The 24,181-nt window shown below is 37.4% G+C and overlaps 2 protein-coding genes across 3 annotated transcripts in view; one reads left to right on the top strand and one right to left on the bottom strand.

Annotated features, from left to right (window-relative positions):
* SMURF2 (SMAD specific E3 ubiquitin protein ligase 2) overlaps positions 1–3,842 on the top strand; it is a 63,132-nt gene extending 59,290 nt beyond the window's left edge. The window contains exon 19 of the mRNA XM_035342178.1: positions 59–3,842. Coding sequence (XP_035198069.1) covers positions 59–158 — 100 coding nt within the window. The 3' untranslated portion in view covers positions 159–3,842. The remainder of the gene's footprint in view (positions 1–58) is intronic.
* Positions 2,266–23,639, bottom strand: CEP95 (centrosomal protein 95). 2 transcript variants are annotated; one of them, XM_035342176.1, is made up of 22 exons: positions 23,402–23,639; positions 21,981–22,109; positions 20,927–21,034; positions 19,855–19,968; positions 19,024–19,132; positions 18,472–18,581; positions 17,376–17,507; positions 16,662–16,876; positions 16,163–16,232; positions 15,450–15,496; positions 14,130–14,251; positions 13,704–13,836; positions 13,402–13,516; positions 12,381–12,556; positions 12,021–12,113; positions 10,923–11,073; positions 9,277–9,437; positions 8,326–8,400; positions 7,669–7,821; positions 6,374–6,520; positions 6,211–6,282; positions 2,266–6,138 (listed from the first exon to the last, which is right to left on the bottom strand). In XM_035342176.1, exons 1-22 carry the CDS (start codon positions 23,421–23,423, stop codon positions 5,962–5,964), a joined length of 2,631 nt encoding a protein of 876 aa, XP_035198067.1. In that variant the 5' UTR covers positions 23,424–23,639; the 3' UTR covers positions 2,266–5,961. The 2 variants fall into 2 exon arrangements, with proteins under 2 accessions (XP_035198067.1, XP_035198068.1); XM_035342177.1 differs by having other exon boundaries at positions 13,704–13,833; positions 23,402–23,636.
* Positions 23,640–24,181: the final 542 nt, after the last annotated feature.

The raw sequence follows: 24,181 nt of genomic DNA, 5'->3' as shown, positions 1-24,181 counted from the left end.
ACTTTGTTAGTGAGACTTGAAGTTCCAAACAATTGAAACTTTTGCTTTCTCTCTGCAGCTTTAACCGAATAGACATTCCTCCTTATGAAAGCTATGACAAGCTATACGAGAAGCTGCTAACTGCCATTGAAGAAACATGTGGGTTTGCTGTGGAATGACCCTTCCCAGGCTTACCTGAGACTCTATTTATACTCCTGTCAGCCGGAAAGCCCTTCCCTCGCCAAGACTCAAGAAATGCTTGAAATACAGGAAACTTTCCCTTTTCTACACTAGGACACTGTAAGGGAAAGAACAACTTTGGAAATTTTTTTTTCTTCAAGAAAATAGATCCTGTGGTTCCTGCCACAGGATCATTCAGCTGCTATTAAAAACTAATATCTTGAACATACAGAATGCTGACTTTTCCTACATTTCAACAGTTAAGCAGTATTCTATACTTAAAGACTACTACTATTTTTGTAAAAGGTAATCTATTATATTTGCCTACCTGATTTCTATTCTCAGATACCAAGACACAACTTCAGCAGTCGGTACAAGTCATGTTTCAGCCTGTTTTAAATGTATGATATTGAACAGCATCTATACCTGCTATTTTTGAAAAAAAAAAAAAAATATTTTGGATTATTCTAACTTTGCATAAAATTGGCTGAAAGAATCATTAATCTTTTTAATTAAAGCCACTTACATGTTAACTGCGTTTTCTTATAGTAAAACATTATATTCTGCAATGTAAATTCAACTTAAATGTTACCACAGGGGGCTTTTTTCTATATTTTTTCAAGCATGAATTACAAATAATGATGTTTTGGGGTCCTATTTATATCACTTGTCAGATTCCTTAAAATTTCTAGTATGAGTGACACATACTGTATTTGGCACAGTATTTGTGTTAACATGTGGAATAGACCTTTTTTAATGAACAGTAGACATTTTGATTTTTTAACAGCATTTTTCTAACAAGTCTGTCAAGAGTATTTTTTGTTGCTTTTGACTTTAAACACTGCATTTTTCAACTTTTTTAGCATGTTGATGAGGTAATATTTGACAGCAGAAACCTGTTTGCAGTTCATTTCAGAACCCATCCTGTCCAGTCGACCAAAGTTTGTTTGAATGCAGCCAAATCACATTATATCTTTATTGCTAAAGATTTATCAGGTAAAACATATTTTAATCTTTGTCTAGCTGCTCATGACATGTGGGTTTGTTACAACTAAGGAAAAAGGCGATAAAAAATGATGTATTATCTGAAATGTGTGATGTGCTTTGAAAATAAGGTTTCAAAAGCACATAATTTATTGATTGTAGGGATGGAAGTAAGTATATATATGAATTATAACATGGGTTGATCTCTTCAGAGGGGAATAAAATGCACTACCAGTAGAGGGAACTGAATTTTGAAGTAAGTTTGGGAATTCTCAGTTAAGATCTATGTGATCTGTTCATGGCGTGTAGATGAATCAGTCTGCTTACTAGACAGTGGCATTCTCCTATTAGTGGTGAGAATATCTGGAATAGGTAGCATTTTTTTCCAGTGTTGTTTTTTAACATGGGTTACAATTGACCATCAAATCTGCACTATTTTTTACACTGCCAATAAGAAGAAAGTCAAGGGTACAGAAAATGCTGAAAGAATGGGATGTGAACAGCTGTTCTGTTCTGCAGTGTAGGCCACACAGTGAACTAGCTCATTTTCTATTTGTTCTGTGGAGCTTGAACTTAATTTTGTTCTGCCAAATCTGACTGCCACAGTGAGTAAACTACTACTGGATGTTGTGTATTAGAATAGTAGGCAACAGACTACTTTTTAGAATTGTGGTAGGAATCTGATGAGCCAAATCCACATGTTCATTTGATTATATATATATTTTTTGTACAGCTGTTGCTTCCCAGTTCTGGGCTGGCTGAAGAGGTGAGGCTACTTAGGGATGTAAACTTAAAGCCAAGAAACTTGCTTTGACAGCCAGGTTTGACATATATCAGACCCTTCTTTCTTAATTTCAAGGGACTATTGCACTCTTACAACGGCTGGTACCTTTGCTTATGGTCAGAGTCCCTAATTCGAGGCTTTCAGGTAATAATATTACCAGAGAAGCTACCACTATGTTTGTCCAGGTTGCCCGGGAGAGCAAAGTAGGATGTTGCCTAGTGTGTTTTTATTCGTTACTGCTGCCTGTGGTTGGGGACCACTGCTTTAGATATGCCCACAGACCTCTTCTCACCCCAAGTTTGGAGGTATGACATGAATTACTCTTTACAGAGACTCTCTTTTTTTGACCACTGTTGACAGGATTAAAGTCTCCACTGTTGTGTAAGGGTTTTCATTCTGCTCTTGCTCAGGCTATGGCTGCAGCCACCCTGATCATGGAAGCAAGAAAATTCAGTTTGATCCAGTCTTTGGGAGATGTCAGGGCTCAGTTGGCAGTTCCAGGGAGAAGGTGTGCTGTTCCCTTTGCACCAGACAGCCCACCTCAGCACTATTTAAAGACCGTGTCTCCTGACCACACCACCTGTACCCACCTCCTAGGAACCTTCTCCCTGTCAGCCTGCTTAGGCTGGTAAGTGTATTGAGCACATGGTTATGGTCACCCTTACGACAAAAAAACATTTCTGAGGAGGGGGGAGATGAGCTCTGCAGAATGGAGCGGAGATCAGCTGATAAATACCATTCATTTTCACAGCAGCCTTAGCAGTACATCTGTTTGTTCTACCAAACATTTTGGTATGGCATAGAGAATTTTTTAGTTGTCTCAGATAAATATTGTAAATTTAATATATTATAGGCAAAACTAGATAAAGCTACATCTGACTTCCCATAACTGACAGATGAGGTTGAATATACCAAGTATTTTGAGTGCCTTTCTACCTTCATGACTGAGAGCTTTAACTTAAAGCACCTCATCACCTAGTCACGTTTATCAGAAAATGTTAAAAGGTTCATTCCTTTGCAAAATTTTGTTTCAAGGTCATGTCAACTACTTTCCCCTCAAAAAGGTGCTAAGCCTAATATTGCATTTTAACCTTGGACTTTCACCCCATGATTAATGTGAATATTTATTTCATTGTGTCCCTCTTACTGGGTTTTACTTTATCCAGTCTTTAGTTGTTTTAGAGAGATGTCACATCATGGTTTTATGCTGTTGCTTTTCATTATGAATGTTTAATTATGAACAGTGACTTTTGTAGATTTCAAATATACAGTACACAGTTGAGTTTCAGAGGATTTAATTTCTCGGTGTAAAGAGTTTTGTAATGGTGCTTTGTACAGTATGTATTCTAATTTTTTTGCACATAGTTTCAGTTTCCCTAAACTGATTTATTTTTACCAAATTTTTGTGTTGTACTAAAGTCCAGAGCACACAAGCTGTTTTTAAATTCTTGTTCTACAACACTACATCTGTATTGAACTTCTGGTGCGTTTAAACTAGCTGCATTGATGGAAGTAAAAGCTTTGCTTCTATATCATAAGTATGCATCATACAGCTTAATGTAGCATGCTTCAGATTTTAAACAGCACCATATAGTTAACAGGTGCCATTTGTTGTACTTTACACTATGTAGTAGGTTTCTGGCTCTACCACATCCTCAGAGCTTTGTCTGTAGCTGTAATTAGTTTATACAAGTGTAATTACTCCTCCACAAACTGACAGTTCTTAGTTTATCATTTCCATTGTATTTATTACAGAGTGTTTTAGCATTGATATCATTGTATTTTCACCCAGCTGTTACATGAGCTTTAACAAAAAAAATCTGTATAAAATGGTTTTTAAGTACTTAATGTATGTACCCATGCAGAAGTTGAGCAATAAATTGTATGCTGTTTGCACTGTCACAGCATCAATGGTTTAAAAAGTTTTAAGCGTTTTTTAATTAAACATTAAAATGTAACAAAAGCATTTTTCAGTAACTCAGCTTTGTCTCAGGAGAAAATATTTAAACTTTTAGTGTCTTTCTACAGACTGCTACCTACAGTAAGGATTGTGCTAAATGTCCTAGTTGAAAAAAATGGTCTTACTTTTAGCTTTCATCGTAATGGTACATGTGTTTATTGGAAAGGACTTCAGCTCAGTGTTAGTGAATGGATGTCTCCTCCAAAGAGTCAGCCAGCAAAAGCTAAACCACCTTCCTTAAGGGAAGAAAAGGATAAATCTTGTAAATACTTGTTAAATTTGAACAGCCTAGCTGGTAAATACTGTCTCTTAAATAGAGAGACTTGAAATTAACCTAGTTTTTAACAACTCCTTGCAAATGGTTGTTAAAGACAGGGTGTGTTTTTTTTTTAAGTGAAGTATATCATGCTTAAACTACCAGCTCGTTTGTTTAATCTGGAAAGGAAACATTTCCAGTTGCTGTTTTCTTTTTTTTTTTGTGTGCCAGCAAATTCCCCCCCCTGCAAGCATGAGACTTTAATTCACTCTGTTGTCAATTCCATAAGAGACACCATCTCATGGCAGGTTCTGACTATAAAATGCAAGCAAGAACTCTTGTACTAGAGCCTATTTAAAATTACTCTTCGGGTCAGCCTCAATACTATTATAAAATTCCAATTTCCTCAAGCAGAGAAGACTATATCAGTAATGAGCTTTCCTAATTAGCAGTTTGTCTTTATGCAATTCGTTCTCAGTTTAAGTATTCACCTGCATATGCTTCCATCTCATAGGGCATGGCTGCTGAAACCTGAATTTTCTACTAAATGTATTACAGCAGAAGTAAGTGATGAGTCTGTGAAGATAGTTACAATGACAATGTTAAAAACAGCCCTTATAACCATGAAGTAAGGTAAAAGCTGAATGCTGGAATTTTTAATTGCTATTGGCTCTAATGTCTTATAACAGAACTAGAACTACTCTGCCTCCCCCTAAAAATATATATATATATATGTTTGAGAAAGATAATGCAAGTACTCATTGCTTTAATCCAAGTAATCAGCTTCTAAAACAACAAAAAAAATTAAAGTTGTTAGTGGTTGTCTAGTTGTACGTAGGGTTACCATGCTCACCTTTTGAAGTAGACCAAGTGAAGCAAAATGTTGCCTGTTTGTGCCTTTGCTTTTGTAGTTTTGAAACCCTGGTGTGAAATCCAGCAATCAAAACACCTACAAAAAGGCCTTAAGAAGGCAGCACACTAAATACAGGTGACCTAACATGTAGCCCTCTCTCAGCAGTTAACTGTAAAAAAGTTGCAGAGACCTAAAAATATGTACATAATTATTTTCAAGGGGGAGACATACCATTTAAGACTGCCTGCTGTCCACAGGTCCCTCAAAGGATTTAGTTCTTGCAGAAGCTTGTATTTCACTGCTTCAAAAGAATTTTTGTTGTTTTCTATTTCAAGTGATTTTTTCCCAGTATATTTATAGTTCACATAATAGTCTTTTATATGGTTTGCCATAAATACCAGCAATTATAAAATATGATCTTAATTGCAAACAGTATTCTGTAAAATAGGTAGCCTTCCCTTGATTAATATATTAAAATCACGGATTTTTGTCAGGTTTATGGCAGCATTCTCTATCTCATCTTTCCAAAGGAAACATGAAGTGTTGATATTGTTTTAAAGATATACTTGTCTTTTTTGTCAGCCTTCTAACCCAGTTACTTGTGATCAATAGTGTTAGTATGGCTTTTTAATTCCAGCAGTAGACCTAGCATAAGAATACAGGAAGGTTAGCATTCAACTGTTCCACTAAGCCAGCTTCACTAAAACACACTGACTTCATCCTACTTCTTTTGTGTTGAGTTCAACATTATCTCAGCCTTGCTAAGAAGATAGAAAGTACTTTAAAACTTTATTGATGATCATAAAAGTGCTCAAAGTTCCAGACACCAGCAACTACCCCTCCGACACGTCAAGATGACAGATCTGGTTTTAGAGAACAACAGCTACACACCATCTTCTTGTTAAAGCACTTCTTAAAGATTCCCACCAGCTTAGCCAGACAGCTGCAGTGATATTTACCATGTCTTATGAGAAATTGCTTTTGCTATACTGAAAGGAAGCCATCTGAAGTCGAGATTTCAGTCTGTCTGCTTCTAGTTCTTGAAAAAAGGTGTCATCATCATTTTGCATTATTGCAGTTTGCAGCTGTTGTATTTCCTTTTCCATCCTTGATCTCAATTCTCTTTTTGTTTTCTGCAGCATCTGAAGAAAATACAAGTATTAACCATATCACAGAAAGAAAGAAAAACATCTATATAAAATTGAAATCCTTACTTGTGCTTGTGCTTTCTCTCTGGTTTGGATTTCTTGACGTTCTTGAGATAAAGCTTCTGCTAGCATGGAAAACTAAGCATAAAGAATGTTTGAGTTGAACCAATAAAGGAACAGCTTTTAGTATTTAAAATATTAACTGGCTATCTTTGCTGATTAAACTTACCTGATCCTTGTAATAGTTCTCCATGGACTCCAACTCATTTTGATGCTCTCTTCTTTGCTCAGCACGCATCTCTTGAGCATATGCTCTGAGGTCCTTTAGTCTTTGCTTCTGAATTTCTAAGCCTTCTTCAAATAAGTTTTTAAATATCTGCCAACAATTAAAAAAGCAACCAAAATTTTCCCAGAAACTTAACAAAAGCTTGGTTGTTTTTGGAAGCATTAAGCTTTTCTGAATATAAGGCTTAGATCAACCAATTTAATTCAAATAAGATGCTTTTTAAGTATATATTAACATTATTAACATTTTCAGCTGCTTTATCTCATGATGAAAGAATGATCACAACATAGGGTCATTGCCTGTGAAAAAGTATAGTTAAGTATCTAGTACTGGCAGTACAGACACAGCTGAGTTGCATTGGTAATATTAATTTAGCTGGAATTTTTAGATAAAAGTACATTTTTCATTTGTTCAGTTAGATTAATAAAGTGGCTAGAACAGCAAATATATACTGAGTTCTAAAAATATTTCATAAGATATGAAAATATAAGCTGAACTCCGAATACAGCCCACCCTGTATTCTGTTGTCTAACTTTAGGACCTTCATCCAGATTTCCCGTAACAGGAAATCCAGCCTGTACTCAAGCTTTCCATTCATACATAAGAATGCTTACCAGCTACTCTACTGCAGAGCTTGAGAGGTGCAGTTCTCAGATCGCTAACAATCAATTATGCACTAAACTTCTAGAATTTAACTTTAAAATGTGAGAATCATGCATTTACTCATGTAAAATATACTATTTGCTTACTTTAGCTCTGATGTGCAGCCCTGGATAGAGATCATCTGTCAAGTCCACTTTGTGTAACAAACATGAGTGAGTGTTCTTTTGATCAGTTTCCTTAACTGAAGATTTAGATTATTTTATTTGGAGAGTAACTATAGGAACTTCTTAATTGTACTGTTTCTGAAACTTAATTTCCCCAATTTGTCATGTTACCAGCCGTGTTTTTCCATACTGATACTGACCTTTTTTCTCCTTAACCCCACCAACCATCCTTTCTTGTATTACAGTGGCCTGCCCTAAACTGTATCAGTGTTTCCGAAGACAGAACCTTTTCAGCTGTGGCTTTGAATACCCAACCACTTAATCCAGGCTCCTAAATTCTGTTCACTTAACTTGCTCTCTGTATACTTGTACCATTTACTTAACTACAATAACGCAGGTTCTCAGCACTGGGGTCCAACCTATAGAGAAGAATTCCACACTTGAAAAGCAAGACAGACTGCTTGTACTTACCCTTTCTTCCCGTGTCCTAGCCCGCATCATCTTGGCACGCAACTGGACCCGGTAATCTTCATAGTATTTCCTGGCTCTAACAATTTGTTGGCGTTTTTCTTTTACCTTATTCTGAGCCCATTTCTGTCGGCAGATACGTTGCTTAAATTCTTGCTAAATGGAGAAAGTAAGAGGTAAGACCACCAAGCTTTTGATAGATTTGCTGTAACAGCAAAGCTTTGTTAATCATTTCGAATAAGTTGGGTCCCTTTTAAAGGACCTTCTCCCTACCCTAATTTTAAAACTTTTAACTATAAATGCAGTGTAATCACCACTGATTTAGCAAAGTGCCACCAGGAACAGTACTATATAGTTAAGCAGCCAACTCTGCCATGGTTGCTGGTGTTTTTAACAATACCAGGAGCCTGAAATTCTTCCTCCTTGCATGTTCTCAGAATTTTACACTTGTAAGGCAACAGCGCAATGTAATAATAGTATTCCATTTGCATGACCTCAGTGGCCACACAGCAAGCAGATTGTGGCATTTGAGACCACAGCTACTCAAGAGACGAAGTTATAAAATAAGAAACCACTTTCATGGACCAGGGAATATGCATTCCAGCTAGCTCAACATGCAAGTTTCCAAATTACGTAACAAATACCATTCAAAGAACGTACCAGTCTCTTGTTATGGTCTTGATCTTTTTTAATAAGTGCAACAAGAAGCTCGTGCTTCCTCAGGGCTTGTTGAACCTGGAGGGTTTTTTTAACAAACAAACAAACAAAACCAACCAGTTACTTCCATCATTCTGCAGAACAGACATTTGTGTGTAGGAGTTTTAAGATAAATATTGCCCCTCTGCTATGCTATTTATATTGAGAGTTACCTTGCATAAGGTAAACAACTTGTGTTGTGGATATCTTTTAAGCTACAAGACTGTTGAGAATTTGTACTTAAAACTACAAACTTATTTTAAAAAAATCAATAACAATCCCAAGCAGTACTAGATAAACTAGTATAAAAAAAACATCATGTTCAAGTTGCTGGTGGAAAAAAAAAAAGAAAGTTGAGCCTGAGTGTCTAGGTGTGTACATCCCCTATTCAACCAACCTCCACACTGTAGGAAGAAGGTATTTCTTCCCTTGAACAACTGCTTCTCTTAGGACTAAATGAGTATTATTTTGGCTCAACTTTATTCACTGCAGTTGCATATGATGGCAGAAAATAGGTCCAAGAAATGTTTAGCAGAGACTTTGTAAAACCTGGGGCTACAGTAAGTAAAAGTAGTTTTACTATAGACACTGTACGCTGTTAATTGAGCTTGCTCAGATTTCAAGGCAGTTTGTCTACATTACTGATGGCATTGATAACAGTACTTAAAATGAACCTAGCTCATATCATATTGGTAATAGAAATGCAAGTCTAAAAAAAAGCAGTATCCATGTTCTGTATCTCAAAGCTCAGATATATATCCTTTCACATCGTGCTGTGGATGCGTGTGCGCCCTAGCTACGCTGCATACAGAGAGCATGTATCATTTATTATGAAATACAAATTGATGAATACTACTGTTCTATGAGGAGTTCTATCCTTGCTAACACTTAAAAGGTAAGAATAAGAATGCTCACCTCATTTTGGAGTTTTAGTCTAGCTCTGCCAGAAGCTGCCTTAAGTTGTTCAGTCTGTGCGAGCTGCTGACGCCACATTTTATTCATCATGTGGTTGGAAATATGCAGGTGGGGAAACTCTTCCAGTAGCTGAAGCAGGAGGCCATCATCTCTTACTTCCACTACAAGGTAAAGACAGATGTACACAACAAATTCCTGTACACAATAAATTTAGTGGTAAAATCTTCCAGGCAGTGTCAGCCTAAGTTACAAAATACTTCAAATTGAACACTCTGTGCAACTACCATGCTGTTACTGTGATGTCAACCTAAACCCTGCGGGACATAGCATCACTCTGTCAGAACAGCAGCTGAGAAAGTAAGTGGCTTTTTTTCTTTTTTTTTTTTCTTTTTTTTTTTTTTCTGGTGAATAATTGCTTTTATAGCTCAGGCTTGATTTATCTCCCTCTTACTATGTTTAAGAGGATTTAGACAGGTATCTTCTTTCTGCAAATGGTTGAGATCACTAATTAGTAATTTCTTTCTGTCTCTCTCACTGCCTGCAGCAACTTAATGCTGATATAGTAGTAGTAGTGAGAGATCCAAATCAAATAAATAGGTGGAAAACATACTGAATCATCACAGAACGGCTTAGGTTGGAAGGGACCTTAAAGAGCATCCCTTTCCAAGCCTCCTGCCATAGGCAGGGATGCCACCTACTAGATCAGGTTGCCCAGGGCTTCATCCAGCTTGGTTTTGAACACCTCCAGGGATGGGGCTTCCCTAAGTTCTCTGGGCAGTCTGTTCCAGTGTCTCACCACCCTCTGAATGCATTAATTTCCTCTTAACATCTAATCTAAATTTCCTCTCTTGTAGTTTAAAACCACTTCCCTTTGTCCTATCATCCGCCTGAGTAAAAGGTCGTTCTCCAAATTGTTTTGCAACCAGTGTACTCATTACGTCTTTGATCTTGGTGGCAGGAAAAAGTTATGGGGAAATGAAACAAGCGGGTATGAACCAAGTACATGCCTTTTGAACACTCAAAAAGAAAGAAAAAAAAAAAGCAATATACCTGAGCAACATTTGGGTACACAGGAGATTATACTGTGACCTTATATATAAGCATGCATAATACTGTTTGACAGTATGAGCCTGTGATTTGTGTTGGCTGTTCTGGGAACATCATCACTTGCTCAGCAAAACCAGTGGCAGTGTTACTGCTACAGCAGTAGGGTCTTTTCCTACCAAACATTCTGCTCTATTACCTGCACATGGCTCAGCACCAGTCTGCTCGAGCTACAGGCCCAATTTTAAATCTAATACATGTTCAGGGGAAAGAAAAAAAAATAAAAAGGGAAAAAAAGGACTGAGCTCAGAATATAGTGGAGCAAGTACAGGAGTAGCAGTAATGGAAACAAGCATTGAAAGTAATCCAGGGGATCTTAAGGAGGTAGCAAATGGGTCACAGTTTTGAATTGTGCATGGGTGGTTTACATTTACTTAAAGCGTTATCTTCCCTAACAAAAATCCAGACATATGGAGGTCATAAGAAGGGGAAAATGCTACAGCTGACTGGTATATGTTGGACTGATGCCTTTTTTCTTGGAGTTCAACTAATGCTTTCAAAGGATGCCAGTTTTCCACCAAGTACAGTTTTGCATTTCTTACTTGGAGCTGCTTTCTTTGGCTTCACAGTTCCTCGTTTTGGAATCCACTGGCTGTATCTGGGATTCCGAGGTGTGGTTTTTCTAGAATAAACTTTCACTGGCTGAGGCATTTTTGGAGGTTCTTTAAAGATGTTTTCTTTGTATTCTTGTTCCTTAGGAGCAGATGTAAAACAGATGGAGAACAGGTATGAGAAGGGAAAGACTGATAGATCACATAGTTTGGATATCAGAACTTAAATGGCTTTGAAACTGTAGAATGAGAAATTGGACATACTCAATTGGATTCTCCAGAAGTTGAGAATTTACCAAATGCAGGCCAGGGTTCAAATAAAGGTTAAATCTCACTATTGCATAACCTCAGTTCTTCTGCAGCACTTAGTATTACCACAGCAGCCTATGGATCACTTCTGCAAAGGCTGTGAAAATGGCCAGTGCATCCCACATCAGGATGACACAGCTTTCCAGCCTAAGTTCCTTGCTGTTTAAGTAGTATCCAAGTAGCAAGACCCCCTTTGCCAGATTCGTAACAGTAGAGAATCATCCTTGCACAAAAAAATGACCTTTACAGTAGCTGGAAAAAGATTATGACAATATTTTGTCATAATTACCTATAATGTATGGGGGATCCAACCGGATCAGCCTAGCTCTTAGGGGGAATGGGGGCAGGTGTGACGAAGTACCTAACTATCTGAGAGGGCCTACATTATCTCACTACTCAAATGTTTTCATGGAACGATCACTAGCACTAACACTACTTTTCAAATCATCACAAGAAGTTTAGGCCAGTTTTCAGAAACTATCTACTTACTTTGCTTCAGTTCTTTAAATCAGAGTCTCTTGAAGTTATCACTTCATGTAAAAAGTATGGTGGTTAAGTTACCCCTAAGAATAATACCTACAAATGTTGAAACTTTAAAAACTGTTTGTCTTGGTTCTACCTATCTCAAGAAAAGCTGTCCCTCTGTTCACTATTTTAACAGTATACAGCACAATAACTGACACTAGAGTCAAGCTGTTTTTGTACTCAAGACATGCACAGTGTCTGGATGGAGCATTTAGACAAATTTTAAAATAATGAGCACCATAGTGCATTACGTACCATTTCCTTAACTGCTTCTCTGAGCTTTGAAATTCTAAGCCTCTCCCTAGCTTCATAAATTCTTAATTCATCTTCATAAGCTTTAGCAACCACCTAGAAAGCAAAAATAAGAGGATTTGCAAAGCAAATAACCAGTCCATATGACTGTGTCATTAACTTCTCAGTGTATGGATCAAAGTTGATGCTTCCGCTTAATTTTTTTTTTCTTTTTGCTGCAAGATTTGAGTTCTACATCTCTTCTTAGCAGTCTACAAATACAGCAGTGCAAAATCACAAATGTCCGCAGTAAGGACATTCAGTTTTAATACTTTTAGTATAACTGCCAGTAAGAATAGCCGATAGATCTAACCCTGAAGTTACCTTTGTTTCATGTGTTCTTTCATCCTTTTCTTTTTGCAATTGGTTGCATATTTTCCTCATTTGACCTTTTCCGTTACTGTGAAGTCCATCTAACTCGGAAAAAAGTTGATGCTGAGATGAGGGTGAGGATGGAGACAGGGATCGTGGCCTGATTGGGTACTTCGTATGTGGTTTGTCTGTAAGGAGAGTTGTTTCAGTAAGTATTTAACTTGAAAAGAAAAAGCCTCCAGCCACGTGTAAGGAAAAATAAAGTTTGGGGTTTTGTTTTTTAAAAATGGCATACACACCAAAAATCTTTCCACAGCAGAAAAGTTCAAGTGCTTAGCACAAATTAAATCATAAAAATCTAAAGCCTTTGCCTTTAGGATTATCCCTGCCCTGAATCACAAGTGTTGGGGCGTGTATAATAGCAGAAGTGCCAGGAGATATTCAAGATAGGAAAGGATAAAGCAGCAAAACCATTTGAAAGTAACTCAAGGTCAGAGACTGTCTGACAAGGGTCACAGACAGCTCCATCTTGCAGCATGATGTTGTACATATGGATTAGATCAAGTTATGTGATAGTTTTTTTAAATCTCCTGTACATATAAGGGTAGTTATATAATTGTGTTACCACAAATACACGCACTGCCTGGTGTAAGGCAACTAGATGTGTATGTTGTGTTCAGTACCAAAGGAAGCACAGTAAAGTGTATTGTGAACAAGCCCTCACTTTAAAATCACAATCCTGTCAAATGCACTTGTGTGTTCTGTCTCTTGCCCCACTTACCGTACGCTTTCCACTGCAGCTGTATTTCTGTAAAGTTTTACCATAGCTACTTAAACCGTTAAATGGGAACTTAATTGTAATTCTATTACTGTTGCTCAGATTTGTATATAAAACAGAAAATACAAGTCCAAGAACAAAACTTAGTACAAAACTTAGTGAAACTGGGTGTAGTGCAACATAACGGCTTTGATGAGAAGGATTTTTTTTATGTTCCTTTCCATCCTAATACTTAAGCATCATAAGAGACATTACCTTGCTTAGTTTTCCTTCTGCGATAATCCATGACACTGTCACTGTGTTGAGACAAGCTGTCTTCATCTGTCAACTCCTCTTCTCTGGCATGCCCACCCAAAGCTCTCTTTAACATCTGTCGGATAGATTTGGAGATAAGAGGGTGGGGCAGGGCTCAGGTTCAATAGTTCATTCAAAATTTAGAACTGTCAAGTCAGGTGTTAACTGCAGATTTTCTTTTCAGGAATATTAAATTTATATTCTTGTTTCCAAGTGTTACTTCTAAGGATAGCTTGCTTGGATACAACAAAGATTTCACTTACTAAATCTAGTTCATTTAACCTGCGAGAAAGTTTTTCTGATACTTTATGAAACTCTTGCGTAGATAGATTTTCCTTTGTTGTTCTGGGAGAAAGAGACTCTTCAAGTGAATCTGTGGTAGAACTTTCATATCTGCTAAAACAAAACAGATTTCATTTCTATTCTAAAAACTTACAGTTAAGCATTACCTCAAACAATTCCAGTTCACTTTTTGCATAAGCATATTTTTATAGGATTAAGTAAAATCTGGTTGTGTAAATAACTGTATTTAAGAAAATGTGTATATGACAGAAGTAGGAAAGATTTTTGTTAAAATTAACATTTCACTGTCATGCAGCCAAAGAAGAGACTGCATTTTTTAAAAAAAGGTGGTGGACGTTGTATAGCAAAGTGCTTGCTTGGATCAGTAACAGGAAAACTGAACTTGCCTTTTCTTTCTAGGCATATGTCTTGATTGGGGTCTTGGAGTTTGTGCTACTTGCTCAGTATGTAGTGAGTATTTTTGATCTAAGGGGGCAGCAGATGTAGAAGTCCCATGTACCCAAGGAACCTAGAAAAATGATTAAGATTTTATTAAGGTTTCCATAGTAATGCTCAGAAATACTATAGATTATGGTAGTAGAGAGATCCTACAACAGCTTTTATAAAAGAACCATCTCAAATCATATGATCACATAAATATATACATTTTATATATACTATATATAAATATAAATGAAGTAGTTACATGTCCATGACCCCTGACTGAAGGTACCGTGTTTTAGAAGATCAGATGTTTAAAGAAATAAGCTAGTATACTGGCTTATATCTATCTATAATATCCCTGTATACGACCTCACTAGCTTGGGACTAATGCCAAGTAATCCAAATAAGCTGAACTTCCCCGAGTATGGACTAAGCTGCAATTCATAGCAAACATACTAAAAGAAATCAGTTATGCACTTATGCCCTTATGCCATTGAATTACAACAATTCAGCATTGCCTGGTAATTGATCCAATTCAAACTGGAGTGTTCAGGGTTAGCATGCATTCACTTGCAAATACACCAATGGAAAATTAATTTTAAAGACAATGTTTTAAGCAGACAATGCAGAAGTAAAGACTGTTGAAAACAGCCTTTGGAACAAATGAAGTCTGCGAGTACCTCTTGTGGCTGCAGAAGGCAAAAAAAAAAAAAAGTGTTTTCTAGAGCAAGCAACTTCCTACACAGACATGCTTCTACAAGCACAGAATGGTATCTGCTGAGTTTGTAGGTTTTGCATCATTCGGTTTTTGAAAAGCAGGGGACAATACAAGGAAATAAAAAGCAAGCATACAATCAGGCAGCTCAGTGAGCTTTAGAAAGGGAGCAAAATCTGAATTTTCTAGCATCTGAACAATCCCAGGAAACAAAAATTCTTTCTAATTTAGAATACTCATACACTTCAGAGAAAGGAAACGTCCTCTTGTGTTTTATACATCTCTGAATAAAAACAAGGTAACTAGTGACTGTTTCTTATGAATTGAAACACTATAGGTACTGGCATTTATACCTCTTGGAGGAAACACGTCCTGAAAGAATTGATGTGACTTAAAACTATGTGGTCACAGTACAACAGCATTGCATTATTAATTGTATAATGAAGTGAGAAGCCCAAACGCAGGTTTGAAGAAAGCTCAGAAGTGCCAAAAAATAACAAAAGAATTAAGTGGGCTTCCAAATGTATTGACTGAACTTCCACAAAGATGGTAAAGATGCAACATTTACCTTTGCCACACTGCTTTCAGCATCACTTGAGACCGTCTTGTCTCCTGCTGCAGAAACATGACAGGTAAGTGTTAGCTGATAGTGTAGACCACACTGTGCCTACTGATGTGGAGAACAACTACAAAAAAAAGATGTAATCCATAGCTTTTTCAACCAAATCACTCAAAAAGAACATAATGACAAGGCAACTGTGTTTACAGAGTTGTGACATTCATTTCAGTAATTTCTCAAGTTGTGGATTTTCAGTGCCATGGGAATGCTATGGAAACTAAAAAGGCAACCGGTGTCTCCCAGACAACAGAGCAAATAAGCACTGAAAACCAGTTTCTAAATCTTTTATACCATAGCAGTTAAGAACTTTTTTTTCAAGCTGAAAATGGCTTATATTTGGACCATGTTCCTCTGCTCAGAGTAAGCTCAGCTGTAGGAGTTATCTGCTGGAAGCTAATTCTGTAACATAGGCACATCTAATTGGATTAACTAAGAAAGAAGTTGTACTGGGGACAAGTTATTTTTCTTGAGCAGAGTGAACAGCTTGAAAGTAATATATTTTTTCTACATATATAAAACAGAGATAGAAATATAAACTTGCGGCTGAATTTAAAAAAGATGCACTAGTAGTTTCAAAACCATGTTTCTTGTAGGGCCAATAAAATTAAAAGCAACATTTGACGAAACAGAGTTGTTCTATAGGAAGCAAAAATCTCTCTCACCAGGGATTTTCCTTGATAGAGGAAGACTACTACAAACATCTTCAGTTTTTTGTGTAAGCGATGTTTCAAGCTGAAAGAAAAATTGACCTGTTTTATATGAATTTACAGGAAAGTTTTGACAGGAATGTCGTATATTATGTTTGTCCGAGTATGGCAATTAATGCTGATTTTATTGGTAGCTATACAAAAAATGCAACAATTTTATTTTTTACCTCACTGTTAACTGTGCACTTACATTGATTGTGGAGATACATGTAGATCTCCATGTATGATTGTGGAGATGCACATATATATATCTTCATGAATATAACAGAAACACCCCCCTCAAATTAACTTCCTGTCTGGACACTCAGCGACGAATGAATCTAAAACCCATTTTTAGATACATTCAGAAATGTTCTTCAGGGACCAATTATTCCCATTCAGCAAATATACCAGACAGTTTTAAAATGAAAGCAGTTATTAATTAATAAAAATCAAAGGATGGGTTTCTACTTACAGTGGGAGTTTCCACTTCTTGAGAGTTAACCAAAGCTGCTGACTGGCTGTCTGAGCTCTGATAACCTCTCTCCACAGGATCATGAGATCTGGCTTCAGCACGCTGAAATGGTGGTAGCAAGGGAATAGCCTGGCGTATGGGCTCCCCAAGTTTCTTAGCACGGGAACTCACACCATCTTTTTGAAGTTCATCAGTATGAATAAGCTCCATTGATCCTTAAGAGATAAATATGAAGAACTTGAAGCGTTATCTGATCTATTAAAGCAGAATGTTATTTTTTTAGTATATTCTACACATATTAGATGGACATTTAAGTATCGAATGCTAATTACAATCTTTGTTGGATTACACAACGCAGCGCTGTAAGATTTGTATGCCTTTCTATGGTACTTTTTTTTTCTCTGTTTACAAAGTTGCATACTGCAGAAATCTTCCAAAAGGACTTTTTACTTTCTGTATTTCACTAATTGAACCACAAAAAGGAAAAAAAAAAAAAAAAAAAAAAAAACCATGAGCTGAAGCTGAAACCTAGCTAAGCAGAAATATCCTAGATTATGTGAACTTCAGCTTCTGGGACAATAGCATAACATTTCTGAATAACTATTTATTTTTATTTATTTTTTAAATATAGCTAGAGTGCTTCTAGCCATGAGTAAAGCTCTCTTCCACATTCCCTTAGTTACATGCCTTAGTCAGAATCAGGTAGGTACTTACCATCTTTTTCCTTCACAATGGCCTTTTCAGTTTGAGAGAACTGTCTAGATACTGTTGCAATAACCTCTGAGTTTTTCAGTTCTTCTATCTCCGTCCTCATTTCTGCTGGTAACAATTCAGGAAACTGGAATTCTAGAAGTGGTGTTTGAAAAAGATCCAATTAAAAACTATAAGGCATTTTGTTATGAGCTGTTTAGACAGACAACTTTTCATATTAGGTATAATTAGTAACTTGACCTCAGCAATCCATACTGTGACCAAATGGCAAGCATTAAAATAAGTCTGCCTTAATTCCTACTTGTAACTTCATTCTCTAATGCTAATTCACAATATTTCTTTATGCTTTCACTTGGAAAAATTAGTCATCAGTAGGAATGTTACTGAAATAGGAATGGGCTCCATTTAAATGATCTGCATATTATTTGTTCCAGAGCCATCATAATATTACTGTGACCCACACTTCTAACATCTCCTTTAAAAACAAACTTAAAATTGTCATTTTACAACTTTAAATAGTACTCTTTACACTGTAAATTAAAGGCTTCAGAAATCGATTAATCTTCTGGAAAAAAATATCTCTGTAGGGAAGACTGAAATAGAAGTCAAACAATAAAACCTTTACCCAGGTAACATAGCTCAGCAGCCATGAAAAAGTCTCAAATACCTACTCTAGGAAATCTGCATTCTAACTCCAACAAGATCAACTGCAGGTAGGTACTTTGCTTATTGTATGATTGTTTAGTGTTTTTTTTGTTTTTTTTTTTTTTTTTCAAAATAAGAATTTAAGATAGTACTTGGCTGGAATAACATTAAATAAAAGGTGAAAAGTGCTGCTACCTTGAGCCTACATAACAATTGTTTAAAGGCTGTTCATTGTTCTTTAAATGTGTATTTCTATATATGCATAAGTATGACTTATCAGAAGCATAAATACTTAAATTTGAGGGAAGTTTCAAAAGAAAGGGAAGTTTGATTTTGTTACTTATTTACTGCAATTCATTGACACATTTAAACTGCCTAACAGTTTTACTATCTGCAAAGCCTAGAAATGTTACTATAGATTAGTTTTTAAAAATATATATTTACCCAAACTCACCTTCCCCTCTCTCTGAGAATGAATGAGCAGTATCTCCAAGTCTAATTAATTCACTAGTAGATTCTGATCCATCTACATCATGAGACGGAATGAAAAGTTCTGACTGGGAACTAAAAGGAACATAAAGTGGTAAAATATTTACTCTAAAAATCTTTGCCTCTTCAGTCCACAAGGTGGAGCTGCAAAAGAGTCCCAACTCTACTTCAGGTAGCTTCTATAGCACACGACATAAGAGGCCTGCTTCTATAAAACTAATGCAGAAGTCGTGAAGATAGATCTAATGCAGTTTAACTAAAATGCAATCATTTGAAACTGAGACAAAGTTTTGAACCAGTCTCATTTCACATGTAAGGTAAGCTTAATGGAAACAAATGCCATCAGAATTTTTTATAGACAAAAAAGTTCTAGACATCTCTTGTTGCCTAACTAGAAAGATATAATTAGTGTATTTCCTACTTGCATAGTATTGAAAACTACTAGCTGCTCTATAGATATACAAAAACAATAGTCAATTACTGTATAAATACTTTAAGTATTCAAAGTTATTCTTACCCTGAAACTGATGAAAGTTTTGAAGGCACCGTACGTTGACCAGCATTGCTTTCCAGCTGCTCTGGAGATGCAATTTGAATTTGGTTATTGGGCAGCTCATTTATCTCATCTGTTAATAATAAAAATGCATTCATTTTCAGGAAAATTAATTCTATGTATAAACTAATGGATATTATCACCAATATTATCAAAATAGTTTGATAATAAAACATTATAAGGATGATATCTAAAATGATGACCTTTCTTCTCCCTTAGAATTAAATCTTGTACTTTTAACTAGAAAAATCAGAGTCTCTACCACAAGAGTGAAGCAGAAAAATTACGTTCTCCAATTCTCACCTTTTAACAAGTTTTGGGAAAAAATAAGTAAGTTTATTTTCATAATTACTGCTCAAGAAAATATTGGAAGTAGTTACTCAGTTTGGCCTCCAAATTCCACCCCTCACCCCCTGCGGTCAGTATCAGTCTATCTCCTCTTCTGCATTGCCATGGTCATAAAGACAGCAAAAACACCAAAGAATTCTTTGTTACACTGGAAATACTTATTTTGATCTTGGGTGCCCCAAAACAAGGCTTCACAAAGCTTGCATTTTCCAGTGGTAATCGTTTCCTGTAGGTGCTATTGAGGAGAACAGCAAAGGAACATTTGTTATCTATTCTGGGAGCTGTATTCCATCCATGAGTACTGAACTGTAAAGAACTCTGGTCACGAGAACTTCAAGCCCTTGGCAAGTTAACTTGATAGCAGACAAACAGAAAAAAGTAAGCAGCTCTCCATTATATTTTATTATCAGAACACAATACCTTAAACTGGGACATCTGTCTACTCACCTCCATTCTGAGAAGAGGATTCACCAACTTCTTCTGTAAGATACTCTAACAAACCATCAAATATTTCAAGGAGGTTTTTGATAGATTCCCTTTCTCCTTTCACAATGTTCTCACCTTAAGAGAAGGTACTGCCACATGTTAATAATCAGTACTTCTACTAATCATTAGAATAAAAATTAGTTTGAAATTCTTTTTTTTTTTTTTTTAAAATAAATGAGTTTTCTGAAGACTGAAAATTCTTGTGAAGGTGTCAGCTCAAAGAAAAGCTGGTAACTCATGTATGGCTTACATCCATAAACTTATTATATCTTAAAATTATCCTAAAGTTGCATATTTTCAGTTCTACTAATCAAAAGCTACTGATGCTACATGTACTTCCACAAAAATAATAATAGTACATATATATATATACATATATATATAAAATACACAGGGATATTCTCAGAGATAGACACTATTACTATGCACTTACACATGCTAGCTACAATCTATGGACTGGCAGGAAGGATTACAAATAGCAGCCATACCGTACTGTACAGGTACCAAGATAGAACGAGGTACTTCATGTCATGCAGTTTTCATTCTTTGCAGGCTATGTTATTCAAGGCTATACATATGAACACTCAATGAATGTTATTGTGTGTGCAAAGGACAGACACAACGTGGTCCAAATCTTTTACACGTCAAATATTAGAATTTGATATCAAGTTCAAAATTCAAGTCTCAGGTTTTAAAGCTCAGTCTCCAAGCTTAACTGTAAAATTCCATGATTCTGTGAAAATATTGAGCCAGTAAAAACTTCAGGTAGCACTTTAGCAGACAAATTGAGTATTATTGTTAACTGTCATGTTTCCTACAAATCTGTGTTATGCAAGAGGACTCATATTTATTCTTTACTTTCTAAGCGTATAACCTGATGTCCACAGCAAGGGTTAGGTGTTTTGATGAAGTCACTGCAGGTGAAATAATCTTGCGTATGACAGTATGCTTTGTAACATATGGTTCTTACAAAGCATTCAATTAAAACAAACTTATTCAGCTAGTGCTCGTCAACAGTAAAATGAGTACTCACCGGTGATGTGCGACAAGCTGACCTGCAAGTAGTCCAATGCTAGAGAATCTATTACAGCTTGTACATTATGTGCATCATCCTCTTGACTTCTAGGAGTAGCTATGAAATCTATTTAAAATAAGTGCGTTCATTTTAGGCTATCTAAATGGATAGTTTATTGCTGATATTTTTACTAAAATATTTTTACTTTTAAAATACTAACTTGTAAGTAAAAATCACGTGTATTTGGTGAAAAGCCCAATAATCATATGGTTGTATGAAATCTTTAATAAAAACTGAGCACAAACATAGAATATCCACTGGAAGATGTGAGGATTTTATCAGCTGTGATACTGAATCAAGAATAGAGACTAGTTACATAGTTCTTTTCCTTCACTCCTAGCACACATATCTAGTAAACATCATTAAATTTGAATTACACTTTGCCCTAAGGTCTTTTCCTTCTCTGTCTGCAACTAGCTGGATACTATTGCATTCTACTTAATTGGGAGCAACATTAATTATTTTTAGTTTTGGGCTTATATTAACAGAACTTCTACCTCCAATAGCTGGCAGTTAGGTCACTGCTATTAAATCTCCTGAAGCAAGGAGATGCTTGATGCTCCCCACACAAAATAGTTTACCACAAAACTAGCAAACATGTAATTGTATAGCTCCTGAACAATTGTCACTGAAGTAAAATGGATTTGGGCTAAACAAGAGTTAAATTGCAGCTTCTCTTAGCAGACTAGGTATTAAGCATTTTATAAGAACAGGACTTGATAGTAACGCTGAAATGAGTCAATTCCCACCCTTCAAAGGTATTAGCTTCAAGGCATAATTTTCATTAGAAAACATTCTACTGTAGCTATATTACTGAGCTTCCCTTGCAGCTGCTGTTAATAGCAGTGTTACTTAAATCTGTTCAGAGTGACAGTCTTATGTGTTAGTCTTAGAAAGGATACAATACTTTAAAAACCTATATATGTAATAAACACATTGTGCAAACTTGAATTTGTTCATTACAAAATATGCAGAGACAAGAAAAAGCATGTTTAGAAATTAGTGTTCCCACCTGGTACTTTTTCTCCCAAGATTGATTCATAAAGACGAACAAACACATCAGCACCACATTCCGAGAGATGCTTTATGTGCTGGTTTATGTGACAGCGCCTTAAAAGTTCATTGGCAACATCAACCCAATCTATTAAGTAAAACAGATTAACAACAGAACTGAAAGGAACGGAAATAAATACATGGTTGGTTACAGTGAAAGAAGTGTTTTTGACTCCACCATACATGGTTGATCACAATCACGCTACCTCAATCACCCAAAGTATTGAACCCGTGCTATGCTTTCTGTCCCACAACTGATTTCCTCCACCCGCACACGGCGTGAGGAATGGCACGTGCCTCTATCTGCTTCAAGTACACAGCCATAGCACAGCTGGAGCAGACGTATTACATACCACAGACCAGGCAGGCACTTTTTCTCCCAAAGAAAAGCAAATTTTGATCCGGATGCGTAACTAGGAATTCCCAATCTTGTACAACATAATAAAATAAGCACTGATGTTCCTTTATACAGAATCAGAAATGACATCCACTTATAAAAAAAAAAAGCACACATCTTACAAACCCAGTTTTTCTCATATCCTTAGGCTATGATAACACTATTAACATGTATTTTTCATGGAAGTTTATATTCAAGGACCACTTTTATTAGTTTGCTGTTTAAGGATTACAAGAATATGGAGCTACTTCACAGCCTCCAGTGAGCACAGTAACAGATGCACACAGAGCCATTTTTTTCCCACAACTTTTGAGTACTGAATTCAAAGTGCTCTGAGCGATGTGCATCCTCTACAGATTTTTTCCTCGCTGCCCAATTCAAATATCACCTTGGAATAAAAAGCCTTCATGTCTCTTTATGGTATCTCAAGGTGTTTATCCCTAGTTGTTGCTTTTGCAAACAAAACAGTGTTTCTATTAAGTACTGTCAAGGGCTTTAAGTTACCAGAAAAGTGGCAAGACATTTTTTGAAGAAAAAATAAATCAATACAGGGTTAATACAACAGCGACTGCTTTGTACTGTTTTTCTTATAGAGGCAGAATAACTTTGCTGTCTCTTCACGTAGTTCCGGAAATCACTTTACAGTAACACTTTAGTAACTTTTTAAAAATAATAATGAAAGGTTCGAGGAGCATCTACAGATCAGCCGGGCAAGCCCTAGAAAGCCTCAGCTGCCGTTCACCTCCAGCTTTATGTGTCTGAACTTGTCACCACAGAAAGGTGGGGGGAAGGCTATAAAACGCTTAAGAACCCATGACGCAAGATGAAACAAAAATAAATATCTTTAAGCAACGTGACGTCTGAACGGAACGGAAGGCGCTGTTATAAGGCCTAGAGACGCCTCAGCCGTGAGGCCAAACCTCACCGCGAGGCCCCTCGGGAGGGTCCGCGGGCGGGAGCCGGGCTCCCCCGGCCGCCCCTACCTGCCCGCTCGGCGCTGCCCATGGCGCGGCCCCTCAGCGCCGCCCGCCGCCAACGGCCGCTGCGCGCTTCAAACGGCGCCTCCCGGCAGGCCTCGCGCTCACCGGGCGGGCGGGGCCTGGCGTTACCGGGCGCTGTGTGTGTATGGGGCTGTGTGGGGGTGGGTGTGTGAGAAGGAGTTGTTGTCGCCCAGCCGGTCGCTGTGGAAACGGAGCGGGGGGAGCCCGGGCTGGAAGCCAGGCCGCAGGGCAGGGCGCGGCCCCTTCTGTCCCCCGTGCCTCCCCCTTCTCTTCAGCCCCGGGTCGTGGCGCCCGCCCCACAGGCGCCTGCTACCGGCCCTCGGGCCCGGCCCAGGCCTCGCAGCCCGGTCTGCCGCCCCCGCCCCGGCACCCGGGTCTCCTTGGGCCGAGCTCGGGGCCTGGGCCATAAAATGGCGGCGCGGCCGCGGCCTCAGCGCCTGCCCCGCTGCGAGGGTCCGTGGGAGGCTTGCCGCCCTCATCGCACTGAAAGCGGGGCGGGATTTTAGTTTGATTTTTGTTTGTTTGATTGATTGTTTGTTTTGTTTTGTTTGAGCGTTTGTTTTTCTTAAAATAAAGCGCGGAGAGGACTAGCTCTGGCGGTCAGGTGGGGCAGGGGAGATTTCTAGAAACTTGCAGCACTTGACCTCGCAGGCCTGGCCTGCCTGGGGTTGTTCGCGAGTAGGTGGTGATGGTGGCTGTACACTGACACGGTTATTGTGCAGATGGAGGCTCGTTGTAATTCTGCACGCTGTGTAGGCTTGC

Source organism: Oxyura jamaicensis, chromosome 18 (assembly GCF_011077185.1).
Source record: "Oxyura jamaicensis isolate SHBP4307 breed ruddy duck chromosome 18, BPBGC_Ojam_1.0, whole genome shotgun sequence".
In the NCBI taxonomy this organism is placed as follows: Eukaryota; Metazoa; Chordata; class Aves; order Anseriformes; family Anatidae; genus Oxyura; species Oxyura jamaicensis.
This window is presented reverse-complemented; position numbering and strand designations above follow the sequence as displayed.

Coding starts and splice junctions, on each gene's coding strand:
- CEP95 (XM_035342176.1), bottom strand. CDS start 23,423: ATGGGCAGCGCCGAGCGGGCAG. Junction 16,877..17,375: donor CATTGTGAAGGAAAAAGATG/GTAAGTACCTAC, acceptor TTATCTCTTAAG/GATCAATGGAGCTTATTCAT. Junction 15,497..16,162: donor TCTATCAAGGAAAATCCCTG/GTGAGAGAGATT, acceptor ATGTTTCTGCAG/CAGGAGACAAGACGGTCTCA.